Source organism: Lepus europaeus, chromosome 8 (genome assembly GCF_033115175.1).
Source record: "Lepus europaeus isolate LE1 chromosome 8, mLepTim1.pri, whole genome shotgun sequence".
NCBI lineage: Eukaryota > Metazoa > Chordata > Mammalia > Lagomorpha > Leporidae > Lepus > Lepus europaeus.
This window is the reverse complement of record NC_084834.1, coordinates 4,141,490-4,164,522: the sequence shown is the minus strand read 5'-3', so window position 1 is coordinate 4,164,522 and position 23,033 is coordinate 4,141,490. Positions and strand designations below refer to the sequence as shown.

Below are 23,033 nucleotides of genomic sequence, written 5' to 3'. Positions count from 1 at the left end.
CAAGTGGTTGGGCCCTGCACCCGCATGGGAGACCAGGAGGAAGCACCTGGCTCCTGGCTTCGGATAGGCATGGTGCGCCGGCAGAGGCGGTCATTTGGGGGGTGAACCAACAGAAAGAAGACCTTTCTCTCTGTTTCTCTTTCACACTGTCTAACTCTGTCAAATAAATTTAAAAAAAAATATATATATATACATATATATATCCAATACAGTCTACTTCTTCACCAATGAGTTTAACTTAAATGTCTGTAACTATACACTTAATCTTTCACTCTAAAGCATGCTTTTGTCTGTACAAAATAGCAATAATAAATTGCAAATTGATTATAAAGTGAAATTTAGAATTTTAAAGAACAATATAAAGGCAATAGAATTCACACACAACACATGGCACATTTTTTTTTCTTTTATAATTTTTTTTTTTTTTTTTGACAGGCAGAGTGGATAGTGAGAGAGAGAGAGAGAGAAAGGTCTTCCTTTTTGCCATTGGTTCACCCTCCAATGGCCGCTGCGGCCAGCGCACCGCGCTGATCCGATGGCAGGAGCCAGGTGCTTCTCCTGGTCTCCCATGTGGGTGCAGGGCCCAAGGACTTGGACCATCCTCCACTGCCTTCCCGGGCCATAGCAGAGAGCTGGCCTGGAAGAGGGGCAACCGGGATAGAATCTGGAGCCCCAACCGGGACTAGAACCCGGTGTGCCGGCGCCGCAAGGCAGAGGATTAGCCTCTTAAACCACAGCGCCGGCCACACATGGCACATTTTTCATTGATGACTGAAGATCTGAAAGAGTTAAAGCAGTTAAAAACTGAAGTAGAGAGATCATCAAAATTAAGATAAAATATGTATTTCAAAAGATCAAAAGGTAATGTTTTAGACAGTAATAGAATAAATGGACCTAAATTGAGTCCTAAGGAACTGTGTTAAAATTATCTTTTTAATGAGAATTATGATTATGGAACATTGGTTCAAATCACATCCCTACTACTTATTATCTGTGTAACCTTTGGCAAGCTATTTAACCTCTCTGATTCAATTTGCCCGTCTGTAAACTAACAATGATAATGGGCCCTCGTACATAAGTTTCATGTGGCATGTTATCATTTAGACTATTAGTGGAGCCTTTAAAAAGCCTAATTAGCACATAGAAAAATGATGTAATTCTTTGCCGTATCTGTATTTTCAAATTTCAGTTTCATGAGGCTGCAGTAGATGAGAATGGAGTCAGAACAACCACATAACCTTCTGTCAGTGGATGAGTGATTGACATGCCATCAAGCTCACCCTTTATTTATTTTTAATGTTTATTTATTTTTTTAAGATTTACTTACATATTTGAAACACAGGGTTACAGAGAGGGAGGGGCAGAGAGAGAGAGAGACAGAGAGATCTTCCATCCACAGGTTCACTTCTCCAATTGCCCACAAAGGCCAGAGCTCGGCCCATCCAAAGCCAGGAGCCAGGAATTTTTCTTGGCTTCCCATGAGGGTGCAGGGGCCCAAGGACTTAGTACGTCTTCTACTGCCCCCAGGCCATAGCAGAGCTGAGTGGAAGTGGAGTGGCCAGATTTCAAACCAGCACCCATATGGGTTGCTGACACTGCAAGGGGTTACTTTACCCACTATGTCACCATGCAGATCCCTTATTTATGTTTTTATCCACTTAAAATGCAGAGTGGCAGAGAGAGACAGAAAGAGAGAGACAGAAAACAGAGAGACACAGAGAGGGAAAGGTATCTTCCATGTGCTAGTTCACTCCCCAGATTCCCACAGCAGCCAGGACTGAGCCAGGTTCAATCCAGGAGCTCAGAGCTCTATCCAGATCTCTTTGGTCAGTGGCAGGTACTCAAGCTCTTTAGCCATCATTTGTTACCTCCCAAAGATACGTAAACAGGAAACTAGATGGCAAGTGGAGCAGCTGAGACTCAGCCAGGCACTCTGACATGAGCTGTGACTGTCCCAAGTGGTGGCTTAAAGCTCTATACCACAATGCCTGGCACCTCCTCGCTTTTTTGAGACAAATAAAAAAGGCAAACACATTCAGGGTAGGATGTTTAGCCTGGCATTTCAGATACATGTGAGCAGCTCGAAATAAAACATGTAATGTTTACTTTCCGCTCAATTTAAGATCATATTTGTACAGACATAATGACTACATACTCAGGGAAAATGCCCAATATTCCAGTGGCTATAGAATGACGATGCTTATTTGTCTCCAGGATAGAATTCTTAGAATTTATTATCACTCATGCTAGTTATGAGATAGGTGAATAAACACTTCCAAAGAAATTAACAAATGAATATTATACTATCATTCATTTTTCTAATTGATTGAATTAAGCAGAAAAATTTGCCTTCATTTGGAAAGCGATTTCTTCACTGTAAAATGGATACTTTAATGTTTATACGTTCAAAAATATGAATATACATTTCATGACTGTAATGGCTATTGAAAATGATTTTTAAATATCTCTTCTCTCTTCACTGAAAATAGGTAGATAATTTTTTAACAAATTCACAACTGTATGACCTTGTACCTTTTCTTGAATCTATGCTGTATTGTCTGCATCTTATTAAAATAAGTATGTAGAACTCTGAACAGTCCTACTTATTCTACCCTTAATGAGTTCTGTGCTGTAAAGAGAACCAAAAGTTGTTTTTTTCTAAGAAACTTTTTTTTAACATTTATTTATTTTATTTGAAAGACAGAGAAAGATGGGGGGTGCAGAGAGAGAGAATCTTCCATCCACTGCTTCATTCCCCAAATGGCAGCGTGAATCAGAGCTGTGCAGGTCTGAAGCCAGGAGCCAGGAGCTTCTTTTGGGTCTCCCATGTTGGTGCAGGGGCCCAAGAACATGGCCATCTTCTGTTCTTTCCAGGCACATTAGCAGGGAGTTGGATGGGAGGTGGAGAAGCTAAGACAAACTGGAGCCCATATGGGTTGCTGGTGCTGCAAGTGGTAGCTCTATCTGCTACATCATCGGGCCCCCGAAGAGCCTTTTTTGACAAGGTTAAAATGTCTGCCTGAGTTCTCCTATCCAAGCTGAATCCATGTCGGGGGTTCATCTCTGTTAGTGTGCTGTGTCTCCTCTTTCTCTTAATTTGTATTCTCTAACACTGAGAATTCAGAACTCTCTTTAGTGCTGTTATGAAATCTGAGGTTCAATTAAAATTGTCCTTGAAGAATGATCGTCCAAATTGACTTAACTTTCCAAAGTAAATCTCAGAGAGTAATAGTCCCTTCAAAAGCCTCAATAAACAAGTAAAGTATTTCCTTTTATGAAAGCATGGCCACAAACTTAACCAGGAAAGACTGGTATCTCCTCTAAGGGTTGTAAATATGTCTGTGTGATGGAGCACTCAGGCACAACACATGATTTGTGGTTTTAAAAACATAAATCATTGCTGAAACAGACCTGAATCTGTATGGCTTGAAGTCAGAATTTCTGGATTAAATGAGCTAATGCAAGTGATGTTCCTCTTGGTAAGCTCCCATGTAGCAAAAGGTCCCTACAGGAAAATAACACTAATGATCTTTTTATACAAAAAGGATCATAGAGCTCTTCTGGATGTGTTATTCAGTTGCATATTGAAATTAATGAGAATAATAGGAGTAAGTAATGACAGAAATATTTAGACCAGAACTTAAATCCATTCATTAATTATACGTAAAGAACAGAAAAGGTAGTTGAATGGCATCCATCTATCTATCCATCTATCATCTATCTATTTAATTTGTAAGAGGAAATACTCCTAAAATGCTGATTAGGAGTTGTTCAGTTGTCTACAGCCTTCCTTGAACTTAAGATGGAGATGTGAGAAAAACTAGCTTCCAATTAAAATAGTTAAAATTACTGGGCAGATGATTTTATTAAGGAGAAGGTACATTTTTCTAAAATCAATATAACGAAAATATATATTTTTGTAAGAAATTCAAAGCAAAAGAGGGTTTGCTAACCAAATAGCAAGGATTTCACAAGGACAGTTTTTGTCTGCGGAGAAATGGGAGTTGGTTCATATTCGGGAATGTGTAGAACATTATGGAGAGACTTGGATTTTATAGGTTAACAAGGGTATTGTGCCAAAAGGAATTTGTTGAAATTTCCCCTTCAAGAATGATAGAAATGTAATTCTTTTTGAAAAAATAAAAGATTTATTTATTTATTTATTTTGAGAGTAAGTGTTGCAGATAGAGAGAAAGGGAGAGATCTTCCATCCACCGATTCCTTCACAGTTAGCCTCACGGCCATCACTGGGCAAGGCCAAAGCCTGGAGCCAGGAGCCAGGAGCTTCATCTGTATCTCCCCTGTGGATGGCAGAGGCCAAAGCACTTGAATCATCTTCTGCTGCTTTTCCCAGGCTGGTAGCAAAGAGTTGGCTCCAAAGTGGGGCAGCTGGGATACAAATCAGTGCCCGTATGGGATGCTGCAATTGCAGGTGGTAGCTTTACCCATATCATCGCACCAGCCCTGGGCATGTATTTCTTAAATGCATTTCTTAAATTAAAAAAGTTCTTAAATGATGGTCCCATAGAGAGGTACTACCTTATGGGCAGAGGATGTGTTCCAAGACCACCAGAGGGTGCCTGAAACTGAAGATAATACCAACCACTGTATTTCCCTCTTTTTTTTTTTTTTCCTAAGAATACATACGTGGCTATGATAAAGTTTATTCCTAATTTTTTTTATTTATTTATTTATTTATTTTATTTTTGACAGGCAGAGTGGATAGTGAGAGAGAGACAGAGAGAAAGGTCTTCCTTTGCCGTTGGTTCACCCTCCAATGGCCGCCGCAGTAGGCGCGCTGCGGCCGGCACACCGCGCTGATCCGATGGCAGGAGCCAGGTGCTTCTCCTGGTCTCCCATGGGGTGCAGGACCCAAGCACTTGGGCCATCCTCCACTGCACTCCCTGGCCACAGCAGAGAGCTGGCCTGGAAGAGGGGCAACCGGGACAGGATCGGTGCCCCGACCGGGACTAGAACCCAGTGTGCCGGTGCCGCAAGGTGGAGGATTAGCCTAGTGAGCTGCGGCGCCGGCGTTTATTCCTAATTTAATAAGAGTAATAGCTAACATAAAATAGAACACCTATAACAATGCACCACCATAAAATTTCCATCTTCACTGGCTGTTCACTTTAGCTCCATTATTAAGTAAAATAAGTGCTGCTTGAACAAATCATTGTTATACTGCAACAGTGGACCTGATTGATAAGCAAAACGCCTATGTCACCAAAGAGCCAGCATCGTATAAAGCATGGATCCTCTGTGAAAAGGGGTGATCCACGTCCTGGGTGGAATTTTGCTACTCAGAATTGCACACAATTTGAAACTTAGGAATTTCTGCAGCTCCTTACTTAATTTTGTCAGACTGCAGTGAAGTATGGGAAACTGAAAGCGTGGGCGGTATAACCGGGATAAAGGGAGCTCTGTCTGTTTCTGTGGAAAGACGAGAGGAAACGTAGCAGGCTTATTTGATGGCCTTGCAGCCTTGACGTGTTAGCAGCAAAGAGATGGCACTTGAAGTGAACTGCACTAAAAACTTGGAAAATCTGCTCCTCGGGTCTTTCCACAGTTGAGAAAATGACAACCACACGATTTAAGTAAGAAAAATCATTCCCTTGTGGTCCTGTGTTCAAAGCATCTGCATTGAGTTGATTGATTTACGTTTTCTACCGTTTAGATCCTGAGATTTTAACAAGCCAGTTCACTTCAGAAATATACCATACAATGAAATATCTTCTTAATGTGCACACATGCCAAATCCTTACTAAAATCATAAAAAGAATTACTTGCTCACAGGATTTCGATTATTGTATTAAATATATTTGACTTAACATGTAATTTCCTCATTGACCACCATATGTGAATATATTTCCAAAATTAAATAAAAAGCAAAGAGTAGACATTTTCAAGCCAACAGGATAAGCATAGCAATGATGTTTTTTCTGCATTTGTGGAATCAAGTGTTTTTTTTTTTTATTAAACTTTTATTTAATGAATATAAATTTCCAAAGTATAGCTTATGGGTTACAATGGCTTCCCCCCTCCCATAACTTCCCTCCCGCCCGCAACCCTCCCCCCTCCCGCTCCCTTTCCCCTTCCATTCATGTAAAGATTCATTTTCAATTCTCTTTGTATACAGAAGATCAGTTTAGTATATACTAGGTAAAGATTTCAACATTTTGCCCATATAGCAACATCAAGTGAAAAAACTACCATTGGATTACTAATTATAGCATTAATTAGCAATGTTAATTTTAATGTTAGAACTCGCACAAGAAGAATGGACACTTAATCTTTATTTTGGGTTGATAAAACCTATTACAGTTTTAAAGGTTTTAAAAAGGCTTTGATTCAGTCAACATATTTATTTACTCTAAGATTGATATGAATTGTTTTGTCTCAGAAAAAAGCTATTTCAGTGGGTACAAAATAATACAAATAAATAAGCACTTGTAAGGAGAAAGAAGTGAGATAAGTGAGGATTTCCAGGGAATGCCATGGTAATTAATCCTGTTTAACATAGAAGAGTATAAAGCACAAAAGAATTTGTCCAAATAATCCCTTGGAGGAAATGGATAAATGTGTCTCGCATTTAAAAGCTCATAATCCTATCAAATATACAAAATGAGGCAGCTGAAGGCAGGTGTTTCATGTAGAATGACATTGTCAGTGCCGTAGGTAGATTCTAGTAGTAGTGGAAATTTCTTTGCTAGAGCTAAAGATTTCAAGATAATAATGATAGCAATAATTAGCATGTAACAGACAAAGATAAGGCCTGTAACTTGGTTTATGTGCAGCTCAGGGCTACAATTAAAAATCTGTACTTTCAGTTGCGGCTTAGTAACATAGTAACTAGTATCAGATATACATTTTTAGGTGCTGTTCATAATATGCACAGCGCAACATAATATTATCTATAATTATCTACTTTAAATCCTTTTAATATATCCTGCAGTACTGCAGCAGTTAAATATGATTAAACCTTTAAATTTATCATATTAATCATCTACTCTGCTTTCTCATTGTTTATTTTTATAGCACTTTGGTAATAAGTAATTGTCTTGTTTAATTATTTGATTTCATATTTCCACTCCATGAGGGAAAGGGCCGGCACTTTTTCTTTTTTTTTTTTTTTTTACTAACTTGCCTCCAGTTCTAGGACAGTTCTTAACATTTGATAAGAAGGGGAAAGAAAATGGGAAGGAGGAAGGGAGAAAAGGAGAAGGGGCGAAAGGGAGGAGTGAAGAAGGTATCAGGATCACATGGTAGAGGAGCCAAAGCACATTGAATTTGTAGGAGAAGTGTAAGTCTCGTACCTGGAGATGTCCATTTCTACAAGGATGTATGTATCTTAGGCTTTGATGTAACCTACATATTTCCCAAAGAAATGAATATATCTGTGTCTCTTCAACTTCATAAATGACTCGGGTGGACTTTCTTTATGATAGACAGAGCTCTGACTTCACCAAGATCCTGTGACTGTGACGTGATCATGATGATTTTGAAGGAAGAGCTCAAATGACTTCAACATTTTACTCGCGCAAACTTCCTGATCTCACAGTTTCTGTTTCTCTCCTGTACCCCGTCTAAGAGAGTAAAGACAAGCATACAGAACTGGAAAACTCACCAGCTCTGTCCTCTCCCACAGACCCTTAGACTCATCTTCATGAACTTCTCTGACAGCATCAAAGTCAAGCTCATGTCTTTTATCCCTTTCATGAGGGTCAGGATGATAATCCTTAAATTTCTAAATCATTTCATGTCCCCAGAAATCTAACACTCAAATACCTCTAAAGCAGAGAGACAGTACTTCTAGACTTAGTTCATGTGTGTTCTCTTTCCAATCTCTTTTTTATTTATCATTGCATCTCTTATCATTATGTGACATATATATATACATATATATATATATATATATATATTCTAACTTTGCTAAAATACCAACTCCACATTCCAGTGATGCTGTCAATCTTGTTTGCTGTGTCTGACATAGATTAGACAGTGCAAAGAGATTTGTCAAATGAATGATTGAATAATGGAGAGTAGTTTACTTTGGGAGGGAAGTTGTTTTTATTATTTGATTTGGGACAAAAAAAAAAGTTGAATGAAACAAAACACTGTATCATTCCTCAGTTACTACAGTCTTTATGCAACTTGGAAAACTCCATTTCACTGAAGCTAAATGTTTACCACCAGGATGCTCTTTGTATGAACACCCAAGATGCTTGCAAATTCAAGGGCATTTTAAAAAGTTATTGGAAAATGGAATTAAATCAATTTTAATTACTATTTAGCTAGTATTTATTATTTTTGTGAAACAGGATTTGAGATACAGATTAATCATACATGGATTTTCTTTTCTTTTCTTTTTTTTTTTTTTTTTTTTTGACCGGCAGAGTGGACAGTGAGAGAGAGACAGAGAGAAAGGTCTTCCTTTGCCGTTGGTTCACCCTCCAATGGCCGCCACGGTAGACGCGCTGCGGCCGGCGCACCGCGCTGATCTGATGGCAGGAGCCAGGTGCTTCTCCTGGTCTCCCATGGGGTGCAGGGCCCAAGCACTTGGGCCATCCTCCACTGCACTCCCTGGCCACAGCAGAGAGCTGGCCTGGAAGAGGGGCAACCGGGACAGGATCGGTGCCCCGACCGGGACTAGAACCCGGTGTGCCGGCGCCGCAAGGTGGAGGATTAGCCTAGTGAGCCGCAGCGCCGGCCCATACATGGATTTTCATTGGTTATCATTTGCACAAAAATAAACATAATTTTGATTGAATTTTCCATGAATTTCTAGAACACCTGCACCGTCACAGTGACCCAACAACCTAATAATCACATAACTTGACCTCTGATAGGGTAAAGGGAAGTGAATTTTTTTTGTAATTTTTTGTAGTCTTAAAGAGTTCCCCCAGGGCCGGTGCTGTGGTTTATTGGGTTAAGCAGCCGCCTGCAGCGCAGGCCTCACATTTGGGTGCTGATTTCAGTTTCTATTGCTACAATTCCAATCCACCTCCCTGCTAATGCGCCAGGGAAAGCAATGGAAGATGACCCAAGTCCTAAGGCCCCTCCCCCGACGTGGGAGACCTGGAAGAAGCTCCTGGTTCCTGGCTTTGGCCTGGCCCAGCTCCAGCCATCCCAGCCATTTGGGGAGTAGATTCGTGAATGGAAAACTGTCTCTGCTTTTGCCTCTCCCTCTCTGTAACTCTGCCTTTCAAGAGAAATAAATAAATCTTAAAAAAAAGTTCCTCCAATCCTTTGGGAGTACCCTCACTATTTTACAGGGAATGAAATTGTGCCTGGTCTCCTGACTGAGGCATCATCACAAGATATTTAAATGATAATGATCTGTGTGAGTGTGGCCCTGTCATGAATTGCTAGTCCAGAAGAAACATGTGCCTGTTTTTAAAAAAAAATTTAAAGATTTATTTATTTATTTATTTATTTGACAGGCAGAGTTAGACAGTGAGAGAAGGAGAGAGAGAGAGAGAGAGAGAAAGGTCTTCCTTTTTCGTTGGTTCACCCCCCAAGTGGCCGCTATGGCCGGCGTGTTGCGGCCAGTGCGATGCGCCAATCCGAAGCCAGGAGCCAGGTGCTTCTCCTGGTCTCCCATGTGGGTGCAGGGCCAAAGACCTGGGCCATCCTCCACTGCACTCGGGGCCACAGCAGAGAGCTGGACTGGAAGAGGAGCAACCGGGACAGAATCCGGTGCCCCACCGGGACTAGAACCTGGATTGCCGGCGCCGCAGGCGGAGGATTAGCCTATTGAGCTGTGGTGCCAGCCTAAAGATTTATTTATTTATTTGAAAGGCAGAATTACAGAGAAGCAGAGACTGAGAGAGAGAGAGAGAGAGAGAGAGAGAGGTATTCTACACACTGATTCACTCCCAAAATGGTTACAACAGCTGGAGCTGGCCTATCTGAAGCCAGGAACAAGGAATTTCTTCCGGGTCTCCCATATGGGTACAGGGGTCCAAGGACTTGGGCCATCTTTCATTGCTTTCCCAGGCCAGAGCAGAGAGCTGGTCAAAAGTGGAGCATCCAGGACTAAAACTGGGGCCCATATGGGATGCCAGCACTGCAGGTGGTGGCTTTACCAGCTACACAAAAGTGCTGGCCCCATGCCTCTGGAGAAGCATAAAATGAGAAATTTTTAGAAGCAGTGCCAGATAGTAAATGAAAAAAAGTACAAGAGATATCAAGGCCCTGCCATTTTGAGTCCTTTATGTCAAATGCTGTGTCATTGTGTACTGAGGAAGGAAATCTACCAATATACTCTATCATATTCTCTTCCCCAAATGAAATATGCATCACTTTACAACTACTGAAACTATGAATATTGTTATCTAGAGCCATTTCCCATGTCCATTGAATGGTCAAACAAACTCATCAAACTGTATGCAGTAAATGTACAGAAACTTCTAAGAGTTTGTGAAAAATGAACATTTGAAAAAACGATGCATGAACCTCAGTGAAGTTTTTTACCAAAATAAGTTTATTTTTGACTCCATCTTCTGAAAGCTATGCAAAATTCCATCTTATGTGCAATTTTTTGGTCTATCAATTATATCTCAAAGAAGCCATTGATGAAAGAGGAGCCAAAACTGTGGTATTGCAGGTAGGGCCACTGCCTATGATGCCAACATCCCTTATGTGTGATAGTTCATGTCATGGATGTTCCACTTCTGATCCAGCTCCCTGCTAATGCCTGGGAAAGGCAGCAGAAAATGGGCCAAGGGTTGGGAGACTGGGATGAGGTGCCTGACTCCTGGCTTTGGCCTGGCCCAGTGCTGGCCTTTGAGCCTGTTTGGGGAGTGAGCCCCCAGATGCAACATCGTTCTCTCTCTTGCTCTCTAACTCTGATTCTCAGAATAAATATATAAATCATTTTTTAAAAATAAGAAAGAAATGCTATTGGAAAGGACCTCCTTCATTACAAATATATTATACTGTGCCAAAACATACCACTAGAAAACCTAAAAGGTAAAAATAGTTACTAAGGTACTAAGAATCATGTTTTACACGGGCTATTTCATTGACAAAAACTGGGATAACTGAGCAAAATGCATTTGAAATACTCGTGAATGAGAGAATGAATCACTCTGTGTGTGTGTGGAGATTTTTCCAGCAGATTGAGGAGGGCTTCCTCTCTTGCAGATCAGTAACCAGGACGGTGAATTTACTAGCACACACTCATTAAAACACTATGCCCCTGTTAGTTGTGTGATCGAGACTGAATCAAGATCAAGGTAAAATCAAAATTACATCTTACTAAGGGTGCTCAATCAGCAAAGGGTGGAAATCTGTTCTCTTAGTCTAATACAAGAGTTTAATTTGAATAAAAAAAGATAGAAATATGTATTAGACAGAAAATGAGAGCAGTTTTTACCCAACTCTGTCCTCCATTTCTACTTACAATAAATATGATAATAAAAGCCACCAAGAATAGTATTAAAATACCTGACCAGACCTTGCCGTTCTTGCATCCTGAACAGTACAATTCCAACATTGCGCATCTTTAAGGAGAACATAGTGAGATAATATCGCCCACACGCTTCCCATTTCCAGCCCCCAGGAAAAGTCATTTTACATGCTCTTACCAATAACAGATGGAGAATGACTGAGAGCTCTGTTCCTTCCTAAATACAAAAGCTGTATTTTGTTTTCCCATTAGGCTTTTAGAAGAGATGGCGTCAGCCCTTACATGAATTTGTTAATCCCTCCAGCTGGCTTGTGCAAAAGTATGGGGCTTAATATTTGCCATCTACAATATCTATTTATATGGAGCAGTTAATCCAAATAAGCCTGCTGGCTTTTTTCTCCTCTAAAGTGGCACATATCAGCTTAACCAATAAAATTTAATACTATACACAAGAACACAGAAGTCACTATATTATGGAAGCTCTGTTTAGCAGAATATCTTTGTAGCTGGCCTTGCCAATAACTGCTGACCTAGCAGGAAAGGGTACTGGAGGCCCTAGAGACCCACTTGCTAAGCCCCATCTCCAGTGCTCTCTCAACAGTCCATCTACAGCCAGACATAATCAAACTACCAACATAAGAGTGTCCCAAAGAAGGTTAAAAGTCTGGCTAAGAGCATCTAGCGATCTTTAGAGACTAACAACAGTAGTAATCTGCCATTGATGTAATAGAGGGTATCTGAAACACTGTTCTAATGAAAGAAAGTGTAATCCATTGTGACTACAGAGCAGCAGCTTGCACAAGCTGGTGTCTCAGCATCTTAAGTGAATTATTTGAGGAAGAAACACATTATATCAATCATTATTATTCTTGGGGCTGGCATTGTGGTATAGCAGGGTAAGCTTTCACCTTTGGCTCCCACATCTCACTGGGTGCTGTTTAGAGTTCCACCTGTCTACTTCCAATTCAGCTCCCTGCACATGTGCCTGGGAAAGCGGTGGAAGATGACCAAAGGTCTTGGGCCCCTACAATTCGCATTGGAGATCCCATTCAAGCTCCTGGGTCTTGGCTTCAGCCTGGCCCAACCCAAGCCACTGTGGCCATTTGGGGAGTGAACCAATAGTTGGGAGGCCTCTGTCTCCCCCACTTGCTCTCTCTTTCTCTCACTCACTTACTCAGTCTCTCTCTTTAACTCTGGCTTTCAAATAAAATAAGTAAGTCTTTAAAATATTAGTATTCTTTTTTTTAAAGATTTATTTATTTGAAAGTCAGAGTTACACAGAGAGTGGAGAGGCAGAGAGAGAGAGAGAGAGAGAGAGGTTCTCCATCTGATGGTTTACTCCCCAGATGGCTGCAACGGCTGCAGCTGTGCCGATATGAAGCCAGGAGCCAGGAGCTTCTTCCCGGTCTCCCACGTGGGTGCAGGGGCCCAAGGACTTGGGACATCATCTACTGCTTTCCCGGGCCATAGGAGAGAGGTGGACAGGAAGTGGAGCAGCCAGGACCCAAACTGGCGCCCATATGGGATGCCGGTGCTTAACCCACTGTGCCACAGCACTGGCCCCCCAAAATATTAGTATTCTTATCTTTAATGGATCACTTTTAAGTAAATACTGTGTTGAGTCTTACACCTGATGTGTGTGTGTGTGCTAATTTTCATATCCATTTTCTAACTGTGGAAAGGTTATATGATTGGCCAGAGACAGTGGTTTCTTTCCTTTTTGCCCTCCCCTCACCTTTTAAGCATCTTATTTCAGAATAGTTTCAAATTTCTGAAGCAATCAATTTTCCTCATGAACATCTCTCATTAGTGTATCTATCACAATTAATGAATGCCGCTCAGCTTCCCCTATCTTTTCATCTAATTTCTCTCTATAATCAGCACTCTGTGATCAGGCTGAGGTTTGTTTGTTAGTTTTAGCTCCCGGGTACGAGGGAGAACATGCAGCGTTTGTCTTTCTGTGAGAGACTGATTTCTCTCGCACTGCACCACCTTAAAACAAAACAAGACATGTGATACACAGCGCCAAGCAACGTGAATTCCTACTCTGTGTGTAGGAATTTATGAAAGAATGCAACTCTGTGAAAACAACTAAGCCTTTACCCACAATGAATAAAAATGTCCAAAAAATCTCAGGGAGCTCTGCTATGTGACAGACAATAGTTAGAATCAGTAGAGTATAAAATAGAGACAGCCTCAGTCCAGAGAACTGAGTCCAGAGTAGAAAAGCAGTTTGATGGTTTTCTTAGCACGCTTGGGTGGGTTTGCATCATCAATCGGTGCATTAATTCTATCCGGCTCTCTGAAACAGTCATTTGCTTAATGACTCTTTTGTGACCAAGGGAGTCATGCACAATCCCAAATGACTTAACTTCCAGCTGCTGAAGAGTTTAGGCTCAGAAGAAAATTCTAACTGCATTTTTTTCAACTAATATGAGGAAGAAGGATGGAACAAGCTGCCTTGCTATTTTTGTTGAGAAAGAGCACTGTTTTATTTTGACATAGGTCACTGAGATGCAGGAGGCAATTTTCATGTGGACATGTTTCCTTCACTCAACACAAACGGAGCAAAGTAAAGAATGAAACTCCAGATGTTCTTTTTATGTTCAGAATTGTTGGGTGCAGATGTGAGACTTCTGTGTTAGAAAGTCTGGGCTAAATTCTAAGTATGTTATAACTTCATATCTTTGAAAAGGTCAGAAATACTTATTAATTAACTGAAAACCTGCATATTTTCATATATTGATTGCCTTACCCAACTTCAAATATAAAATTAACTTTATGTGCTTATGGCATATAATTAATTACATTATAGAAATATTAAGACACAGACGTAAAGGTCTGGTTATGTTTTCATTGTCAGGTAATAAAGCAAGATGAACTTGGGAAGGACCCTTCTGATTGTACTTTGTATGATCTACTGAAATTTGATGATTTTAATGCTGACAAGCACATGGCTCTTGAAGAATTTTATAGAGCATTCCGTGAGTACAAGATTCACTCTCTAATTTCTCTTTGTTCTTCTTCCTGTTGCTTTATACAATGTGGTGTGTTTGCATGATCTCGCAGAGAACAAGCTGTTTCTAAAGAGTAAATGGCATGGTTGAGAGGATCTATTAGTTTTAAAATGAGCAGATGTAAATATTTGATAACCTTGCATATCAGCAGTTTTTCACTGATTCTAGTATGTGATTTTAGTTGTGCAATGCTGATTCCAAAGTCATTTTAGAGTAGGAACTACAGTTGACAAGTTGTCACCTGATAGCCAAATTTCACAATGGTGGGAAAAAAACAACTTAGTTATTTACAGAGTGAGTTTCTATTTTGGTGAAAAGTAATTGGATTAACCGATGGTAGCTTGCATGTGTTGGAAGAGATGCTGCTCTTTAGAATCACTCTTTTGTTAGAATAAAAATATATTTATGTTAAGGTACTCTGGCATAATCTAGACATGCTTGAGTTGCTTACATTTGCCTTAACATTGAAAAAAAAATATGTTTTAACAATTATTTGTCTAACGTAAATTGCCTGATGTGTTATTATTTAGAAATAATTTTAAAAAATTGAGAAAACCAACAAAAATGGAAAAAAGAATTCAGAATCTGTGTTGTGAGACAAAGGTAGAGGGGGAAGTAAATTAAATAGTCAGTATTGGAAAATCATAAAAAATACAGTTAAACAATAGTCAGTTCAATTTAGCACCTGAAACCAGTATGAAATAAATATGTACACACACACACATGCAACACTTCAAAACATTCAAGGAAAGTAGATTTAAAATATGTTTACTTTTGTGCAAAAAATGTTTGAAATCCACGAGAGTCTTCAAAAAGTTTATGTAAAATATGTATAAGAAAATGCTGTATATGGATTTCAAAAAGATTACACAAAAATAAACTTATCTTGCAATTCAATTTTCCATGAACATTTTAAAGTACCATTGCATGTATATGTATCTATCTTTCCAACAGGAAAGGAAGTAGGAAATATACTTGGTGTAAAAAAACAATTTTGCAGTCACTTATCTGCCACTTTGCCATCCATTTGCTATGTGATAATCAAAGAAGTTACTCAGATAGAGTACTATTCTTATAAATCCTTGTACATTATGATGCTAATCATGTTCATAATATGTGAAAAGTTTATATTAAATATTGTATCAAGTTCTATGTAATATTTGCTGTATAGAAATAATACATGAGTAGTTGAGGATTAAAACCATTTAAAACAAGATATCAATATAACCTTAGAATTTAATTAAATTGAATTTTCACTTTTGATTACAAGGCAGAATGCAAGGCAGGATGATTCAGTTAACTTCTGATTGTCTAGAAGAGTGTTATAATATCAAAATATGTTCCAAAAAAAAGAAGCATTTTTATTCGATGTTTATATGGAGAAACAAAAACAGAGGAGTTAAGAAGTAATTGCTGCATTTATAATCAAATGTATGTTAGACTAATTATGAAATTCTATATTTTCTGTAGTAAGCCTTATTTGCAAGACAGAAGGGAATATATGACATGGGAACATCTGTACAAAATTTTAACTGAGTAGAGAATATTCTCTGTGTGAAGCAAAGGAGAGTTTATGAACATGGTAGCAAGTGAAGAAGACTTCAGGATGAGTGGATTTAAACTTTTGGAGATAAGAAAAGGGTAATGGACAGAAATAATAATGTGAATAAAAAGTGAAGCACCCAGCATTCTAGGACATTTTGAAAAAAAATAGTCAGAATACAATATATTTCCGAGTGTGAAATTCTGTGAAAATATTTCAATTATTTTAGTTATTGTATTAGCTTGTTTAATAATACACACATTCTAATCTCTCAACTCCTATCCTACACTTCACACTAGGAGTTGAAGTTTGAAGCAATGCTTGGAGATGTTAGTCTTGGTGGTATAAAGGTTATCTGGCATCAGAGAAAGTACTCACTGAATATGTTTGTATAGAATTTTGATTCAAAATATTGTATTGTTGATGGTACAATCATGGGAGAAAAATGAGAATAAGTATGAGTAGTATGTTATTTTTATAACAGCCAGTGAAAACTCTTAATAATGATCCCTGGCCATATTGGTAAATACTAATACTACTTCTTGTACCTCTTATGGGTGAAATAAGGTTCTGCTTTGATATATAATGTGATATTCCTAAGGAAGGTAAATTAGATCAATACATTGTACTGATAAACGACATTTTATAATTCATGAATCTAAATAATCAATACAAGGATTCAATAAGAAAAAGTAAAGCAATGTTATCTATCTATAAAGGTGATGGATTGTACTAGGAACTATTGCATTTGGATAGAAGAAAATCTATGTGATTTAATTAGCTATTAGAAAGTAATGTGGTGAAAATTTTATTGAAAATATTTACAGTAAATGTGATGAATTTAATGACTGTTTTAATGATTTTTTTTTAATTGGATAAAATGTTATGGTTCATGTGACAATCAGAAATCCTGAGGTTTAGCTTCTTTTTTTTCCTTGGGATAATCACAAACTATCCTCCCAAAATGGTACCATATTACATCATCATTTAGAGAAAATAATGGTTTCCTGAGTAATGATGCAATTCTAAGGATATTTTAATATTTGTTATGTTCTCAACAAGCAGTCCTCCAAAAGGTATTATATTTTCATCATTACTTAAATCAGGCATCAGACTATATAATGAACCCTCAGGGATAACAAAATTGACTTATGTGTGTTTCATTTGCGTTAGTGGAAGGGAATTTATATCTAAATGTGATTTATAAACACTCATCTATTTCTTTGCCTCCAGCTATAATGATACCTTATAACTAAACCTACTTAAATGTTTTTGAAGTTTCATGATAGGTTTTGTATAATGACATTATTTTAGATATTCACCCCATTATAAAATATTAATGTCATGACTAAAAATTCTATAATAAAAAATTAATCTATTAAAATCAGTTGTTACACATCCTTGTGAGCAGAGGACTGTGATAGTCAAACTAACTTAAAATATAGGCTTCCTTTCCTTTAGGAAAATATTATTGTAGACTGATAATGATAAAAATAGCACCTATAATATGAATAAAATAAGCATTTCTTTGCATCCAGTATGCACCCTCCTCAAACAATTTCTGAAGAGAAACCCAGTAAAGGAAAAAATCCCTAAGTCAATATTTAAATAATAAAATAAGTAAATAAGTAAGAAGCCTTAGCATGATCATTGTTCTCTGATAGATACAAATTTATTCAGTTCCTATGTATTAGACTTTCTTCATAAAGAGAGTAAAGGATAGTTTGCATTCAGAAAAAATTAATAAAAAAACAAGATCTTATCAAATATCACACGATTCAGCAGTTATTATTTATAAGGTTTTTAATAAAATAGCTTTTTTTTCCCTTTGTGGGTAAGACATATTATTGTAATATTTCTCATAGTCATTGAGTGATCAATTTTTCTTCATTTTTTCCAGAATTTTAAGCATTATTAAAATAAACATTTGATTTCTACTAAAGAGTTTGAATAAAGTCTTGGTAAGAGTACTGACTATTCTATACCTTGCTTCAATGATTAACAACCTTGGAAAACTCTTTAATGGGATCCAATAAATAGTAAGTGAGGTCAGTGACATGGTTTTGAATATTTAAAGAAAATACTAAATCCTCTGGTCAGGTGATCTAGACACTCACCAGCGCATTTTGCTGTAGTGAATATTTTCAGTAAAACATATCTATTTTTCACTGCAGATTCCTGCGAACTTACAAATTAGCTAATAGTTCCATATTTTTATGCAGGGTATTACGTATGTTATTTTCTTCCAAATTGTCTTCATATAAGGTTAAGAATGACTTGTGTGGAATACTGTATTTCTGTTTTAAATCTAAAGGGAAATGTAAATTACTTACAATCAGACAAGATAGCCATACACTGGCATGAGGGATTTACTTTCAGAAGTGGTAATCAAATACTCAAAAAGTCTATATTTACCATTATTTTCATTTAACCTTCACCTAGATGATGAAGTGATATTATGAGATGATTAATATTATGAATGGTTTTCTAGCTAGCGAAGAATGATATAATTGACTACCCACAGAAGGGATATTTGTTTTGAAAATTCTTTTTATGTAGTTCAAATAATAAACTATTTTGAACATAATGGTAAGTCTTCAAATTATATTAAATAAGTTGTTTGGGTAATTTTTACAGATTCTCGAAATTCTAGTACACTTATAAATTGTTCCCCAAATGATACACACACTTTAAGATGTGTATTTCAATGTGTTCAGTTTCTATTGTCACATTAAGTAAATTTCTGTTAACTCAAAGTGATCCTCATGTGTGCAAAGAACCAAAGAGATTTGTTTCTCTCCAGCATGAAATAGTTTTTTTGCAAGGACAATACGTCAGCTCTGGAAACTGTTTACATGAGTTATAAAATAGTTCCATTGCTGCTCCCCCTTTTTTAAGAAAGAGCTAACCATTTTCTAAAATTCTAAGATATTAAAACATGGAAGATTTATTTAAAATCATCATGATATTCATAACTATATTCAAAAGTTAAGCTTTCTTTTCATAAAGCACTGCTTAGTGGAGTAGATTTTTAATGACATTATAAGCAAAAGAAGAATCATTTTTTAGGGAATAAGAATTGATATACTCAACTATTGCTTATTCAAACCATCTGCTAATCATAGCAATAAGAATGGATATTCTATTTAGATTCACATATATTAAATCAATATAGGAAGACTTATTTGAGAAAAAAAAGGAAGGTAGCAGTCAGGATTAAGACTATTTCCTGTAATACAGGTTAAAGTCAATGGGCCCACAAGCAAAGATATTGTAATAAAAAATGCAGTAAGAGATCCCATCTGGAAAATAACATCTAAGAAAAATCACCTCTACTGTACAAGTGACTTGTTATATGTGGAAGGGAGACAACTGTGTCATGAATAATTAAGGTGACCAGGGACACTGTTCACTCTAGTGGGAAACAGTAAGGGAAGCAAGTTTGCAAAAAGAAACCGAGTTGAATTTCAGGCGCAGTGGAATTTTCAGAGAAACATGGTTCAGAGCTCAAGCAGAAGACCTGGGACAGAAATAAAGGTGTGGAATATTCATCCAGAGGTGAAGCTCAGGCAGGCAGTGCAGTGACCCAGTGAAGATGTAAAGAGAGGGGGTGAGCAAAAGAGGAACATTTAGGAATCATCATAGTGGGCTGCTATAAGAAAAATCCACAGACAGGTATGTAGGCTTAAGCAACAGAAGTTTATCACAGTTCTTGAGACTGGAAACTTCACTAACAAAATGCCATTTCAGAATCTGTGAGGGCTGTCTCCCTAGCTTGTAAGCAACAGCTGCCTTACTGCCCCATCCCCACCAGGTAAGAGAAAAAGCTCTTTAGTGCTCTTTGGAAAGAACTCTAATCTTGCTGTGTTAGGGCCCACCTCATGACCTCTTTTAACCTTAGCTTCCTCCCTAGAAAACCCATCACTAAATGCGATCACATTGGATTAGGGTGGTTACATTGGGTGAAGTTTGGGGGAGGCATTAACTCAATTCACAGCAGAAACTGAAACTGAAAATCACCTTAAGAGATGGGAGGAAAACCAAAGGGGTGCACCCTAATGAACTTTTAATAGGAAAGAATTGTCCAGGATTTACCAAGGCCGAGTCCAAAATGAGAAAATAGATTTTTCTTGGCCACAGAATTAGGCAATCAGGAAATCGGTAGTGATTTTGGTCATGGGACTTTCAAGTTACAGGTGTAGAAATGGGGATGTAAGAAAATAGAAAATCATAGCCGGCGCCGTGGCTCAACAGGCTAATCCTCCGCCTTGCGGCGCCGGCACACCGGGTTCTAGTCCCGGTCGGGGCACCGATCCTGTCCCGGTTGCCCCTCTTCCAGGCCAGCTCTCTGCTGTGGCCAGGGAGTGCAGTGGAGGATGACCCAAGTGCTTGGGCCCTGCACCCCATGGGAGACCAGGAGAAGCACCTGGCTCCTGCCATTGGAACAGCGCGGTGCGCCGGCCGCAGCGCGCCTACCGCGGCGGCCATTGGAGGGTGAACCAACGGCAAAAGGAAGACCTTTCTCTCTGTCTCTCTCTCACTGTCCACTCTGCCTGTCAAAAATAAAAATAAAAAATAAAAAAAAAATTTAAAGAAAATAGAAAATCGATCATATTAAGCAAAAAGCAGAGCATATAAGCATCCAGCATGTATGAATATATTTAGATAAACTCCAAAATAGCTAAATCTTGGCCGGCGCCCTGGCTCACTTGGTTAGTCCTCTGCCTACAACACCTGCAAGCCATATGGGCACCGGGTTCTAGTCCCAGTTGCCCCTCTTCCAGTCCAGCCTCTGCTGTGGCCCAAGAAGGCAGTGAAGGATGGCCCAAGTGCTTGGGCCCTAAACCCAAATGGGAGACCAGGAAGAAGCACCTGGCTCCTGGCTTTGGGTCGGCGCAGCTCCGGCCGTGGCAGCCATTTGGAGAGTGAACCAACGGAAGGAAGACCTGTCTGTCTCTCTCTCTCACAGTTTGTAACTCTACCTCTCAAATAAATAAAACAAAGTATCTAAATCTCATGCATGGTTTTAGAAGTCAATATGGTGGTTGCCTCTGAGAGAGAGGGAGGGCAGTGGAGTGTCGAGTAAGGAAGAGGGACAGAATCACTAAAGATACTACTGACCTACATTTTTTTACATGTGTGGTGATTTCACAGTCACCTTTAATTTTTTTTTATTTGTTACTTTTTATGTCATGATTTGACACAGTTTGTATCACTGTTATATTAAAAACTATCAAGTCAAATAAATTAACCTGTAGTGATGGAATGAATACATTATGAAACACCAAACCATACATATAACACAAAGCCATTGATAAATTCTAAATTTATCCTGAGTTGAGTAATGCTGAACTAGATCCTGACATTGCTACTTGAAGTTACCCTACACCCAATTACTGAAATATGAAAGCTTGGGGATACTATATTTGGCTGAAACATTTGGGGAATAAATTTTCTACTATATACTATGATTATAAAATTAATATTGTCTGTTTCTTTTTATGGTAACACTGTCTATGTTATAAATTTATAAATACATGTTCAAGTTTTTTCTGTGTTGATGAATATTACTTTTGATAAATTACTTATTGTTTTGATAACCGTTACACTGTAGGGCTGGTAATTTTCTCTTTGTGTCAGTCTGAAATAGCGTGTGATGGCCCAAGCACTGTTTTAGCCACCATCCCAGTACATTATTTTTTTACATCAAACATGAATAAAAGGGAACAAGAGAGGCAATGACAATTTAAATTATGATTTTAACAATTTAAATTATGATTTTGATCTTAGATTCTGCTCATTTTCAGATGTCTCCTTTCTCCATTTTGTCCAACAATTTTCTGTTTTTAATATTACCTTAATGTCTTGCAACTGTTGTGGCTTTAAGTTTCTTACTTTACCAGTAGTCACTGGCATTTCTGACACTGATCTGTCCTTGGTGAATTTTGCTTGGTGAACTAGATATATGTCATCCTAAAAGCAGACACAGTTAGAAATTTCAGCTTCTCTCTCATTTGAAGAGAAAATGTGTGACTTAATGTACTGGATCTTTTCATCATACAAACTGTTAAGGCCTTTTCTGAATTTTTTAAAAAATACAGTGGTAATTAACCATTCTTATTTTCCACAGTATCAGTAATAACTTAGCTCAGCTGAATTACTTCCGACTGATTGCAGCGTAGTATTGTGTGCTAAGGTTTCCCTGAGGCTTATGTTTTCAGTCTTCAAATCACTTCTGTAAATCACTGGACCTTTGCCTTTGTTAACCTCATGCTCATTATACCAGTTTCTCAGGAACTCCTTGAACCGGACCCAGCATGGTCTCATATGTGGTTTTGAAACTGTCCATGGAGGGCACTTTGTTCATTACGGCTAGGATGCGTGTGCTAGTTCAGTTGCTTGCCCTTCGATTGTATCCAGATTCCCCCAGCAGCTTCTAAGCCTTCACTTTGCTGTGTTGAGCACTGATTCCCTTGAGCATGACCAAGGCGTGGAGGTAAGACACCAGTGCCCTACTTGTATTTTAAAATTCCTTAAATTTCCAAATTTACCTTAAGTTTTTATTTAAGGTAAACAAATTTCTTGAATTTCCTATATGCAGATTTAGGAACATAGTGATGCTTCCCACTCTGTCCTCCCTTCGGGCTACACGCCCTCCCTTCCTTCTCCTTCCTCTCTTACTCCCTTTCCTCCTTTTTTCTTTCTTTTTTTTTTTTTTTTTTTTTTTTTGACAGGCAGAGTGGACAGTGAGAGAGAGAGAGACAGAGAGAAAGGTCTTCCTTTGCAGTTGGTTCCCCCTCCAATGGCCACCGTGGCCGGCGCGTTGCGGCCGGCGCACCTCGCTGATCCCAAGGCAGGAGCCAGGTACTTCTCCTGGTCTCCCATGGGGTGCAGGGCCCAAGCACTTGGGCAATCCTCCATTGCACTCCTTGGCCACAGCAGAGAGCTGGCCTGGAAGAGGGGCAACCGGGACAGGATCGGTGCCCCGACCGGGACTAGAACCCGGTTTGCCAGCGTTGCAAGGTGGAGGATTAGCCTGTTGAGCCACGGCACCGGCCCCTTT

General features: G+C 38.6%; 1 protein-coding gene across 1 annotated transcript in view; it reads left to right on the top strand.

Moving 5' to 3' along the window:
* Positions 1-23,033, top strand: part of FSTL5 (follistatin like 5) — an 873,635-nt gene that overhangs the window by 454,793 nt on the left and 395,809 nt on the right. The window contains exon 6 of the mRNA XM_062198990.1: positions 14,274-14,394. Coding sequence (XP_062054974.1) covers positions 14,274-14,394 — 121 coding nt within the window. The remainder of the gene's footprint in view (positions 1-14,273; positions 14,395-23,033) is intronic.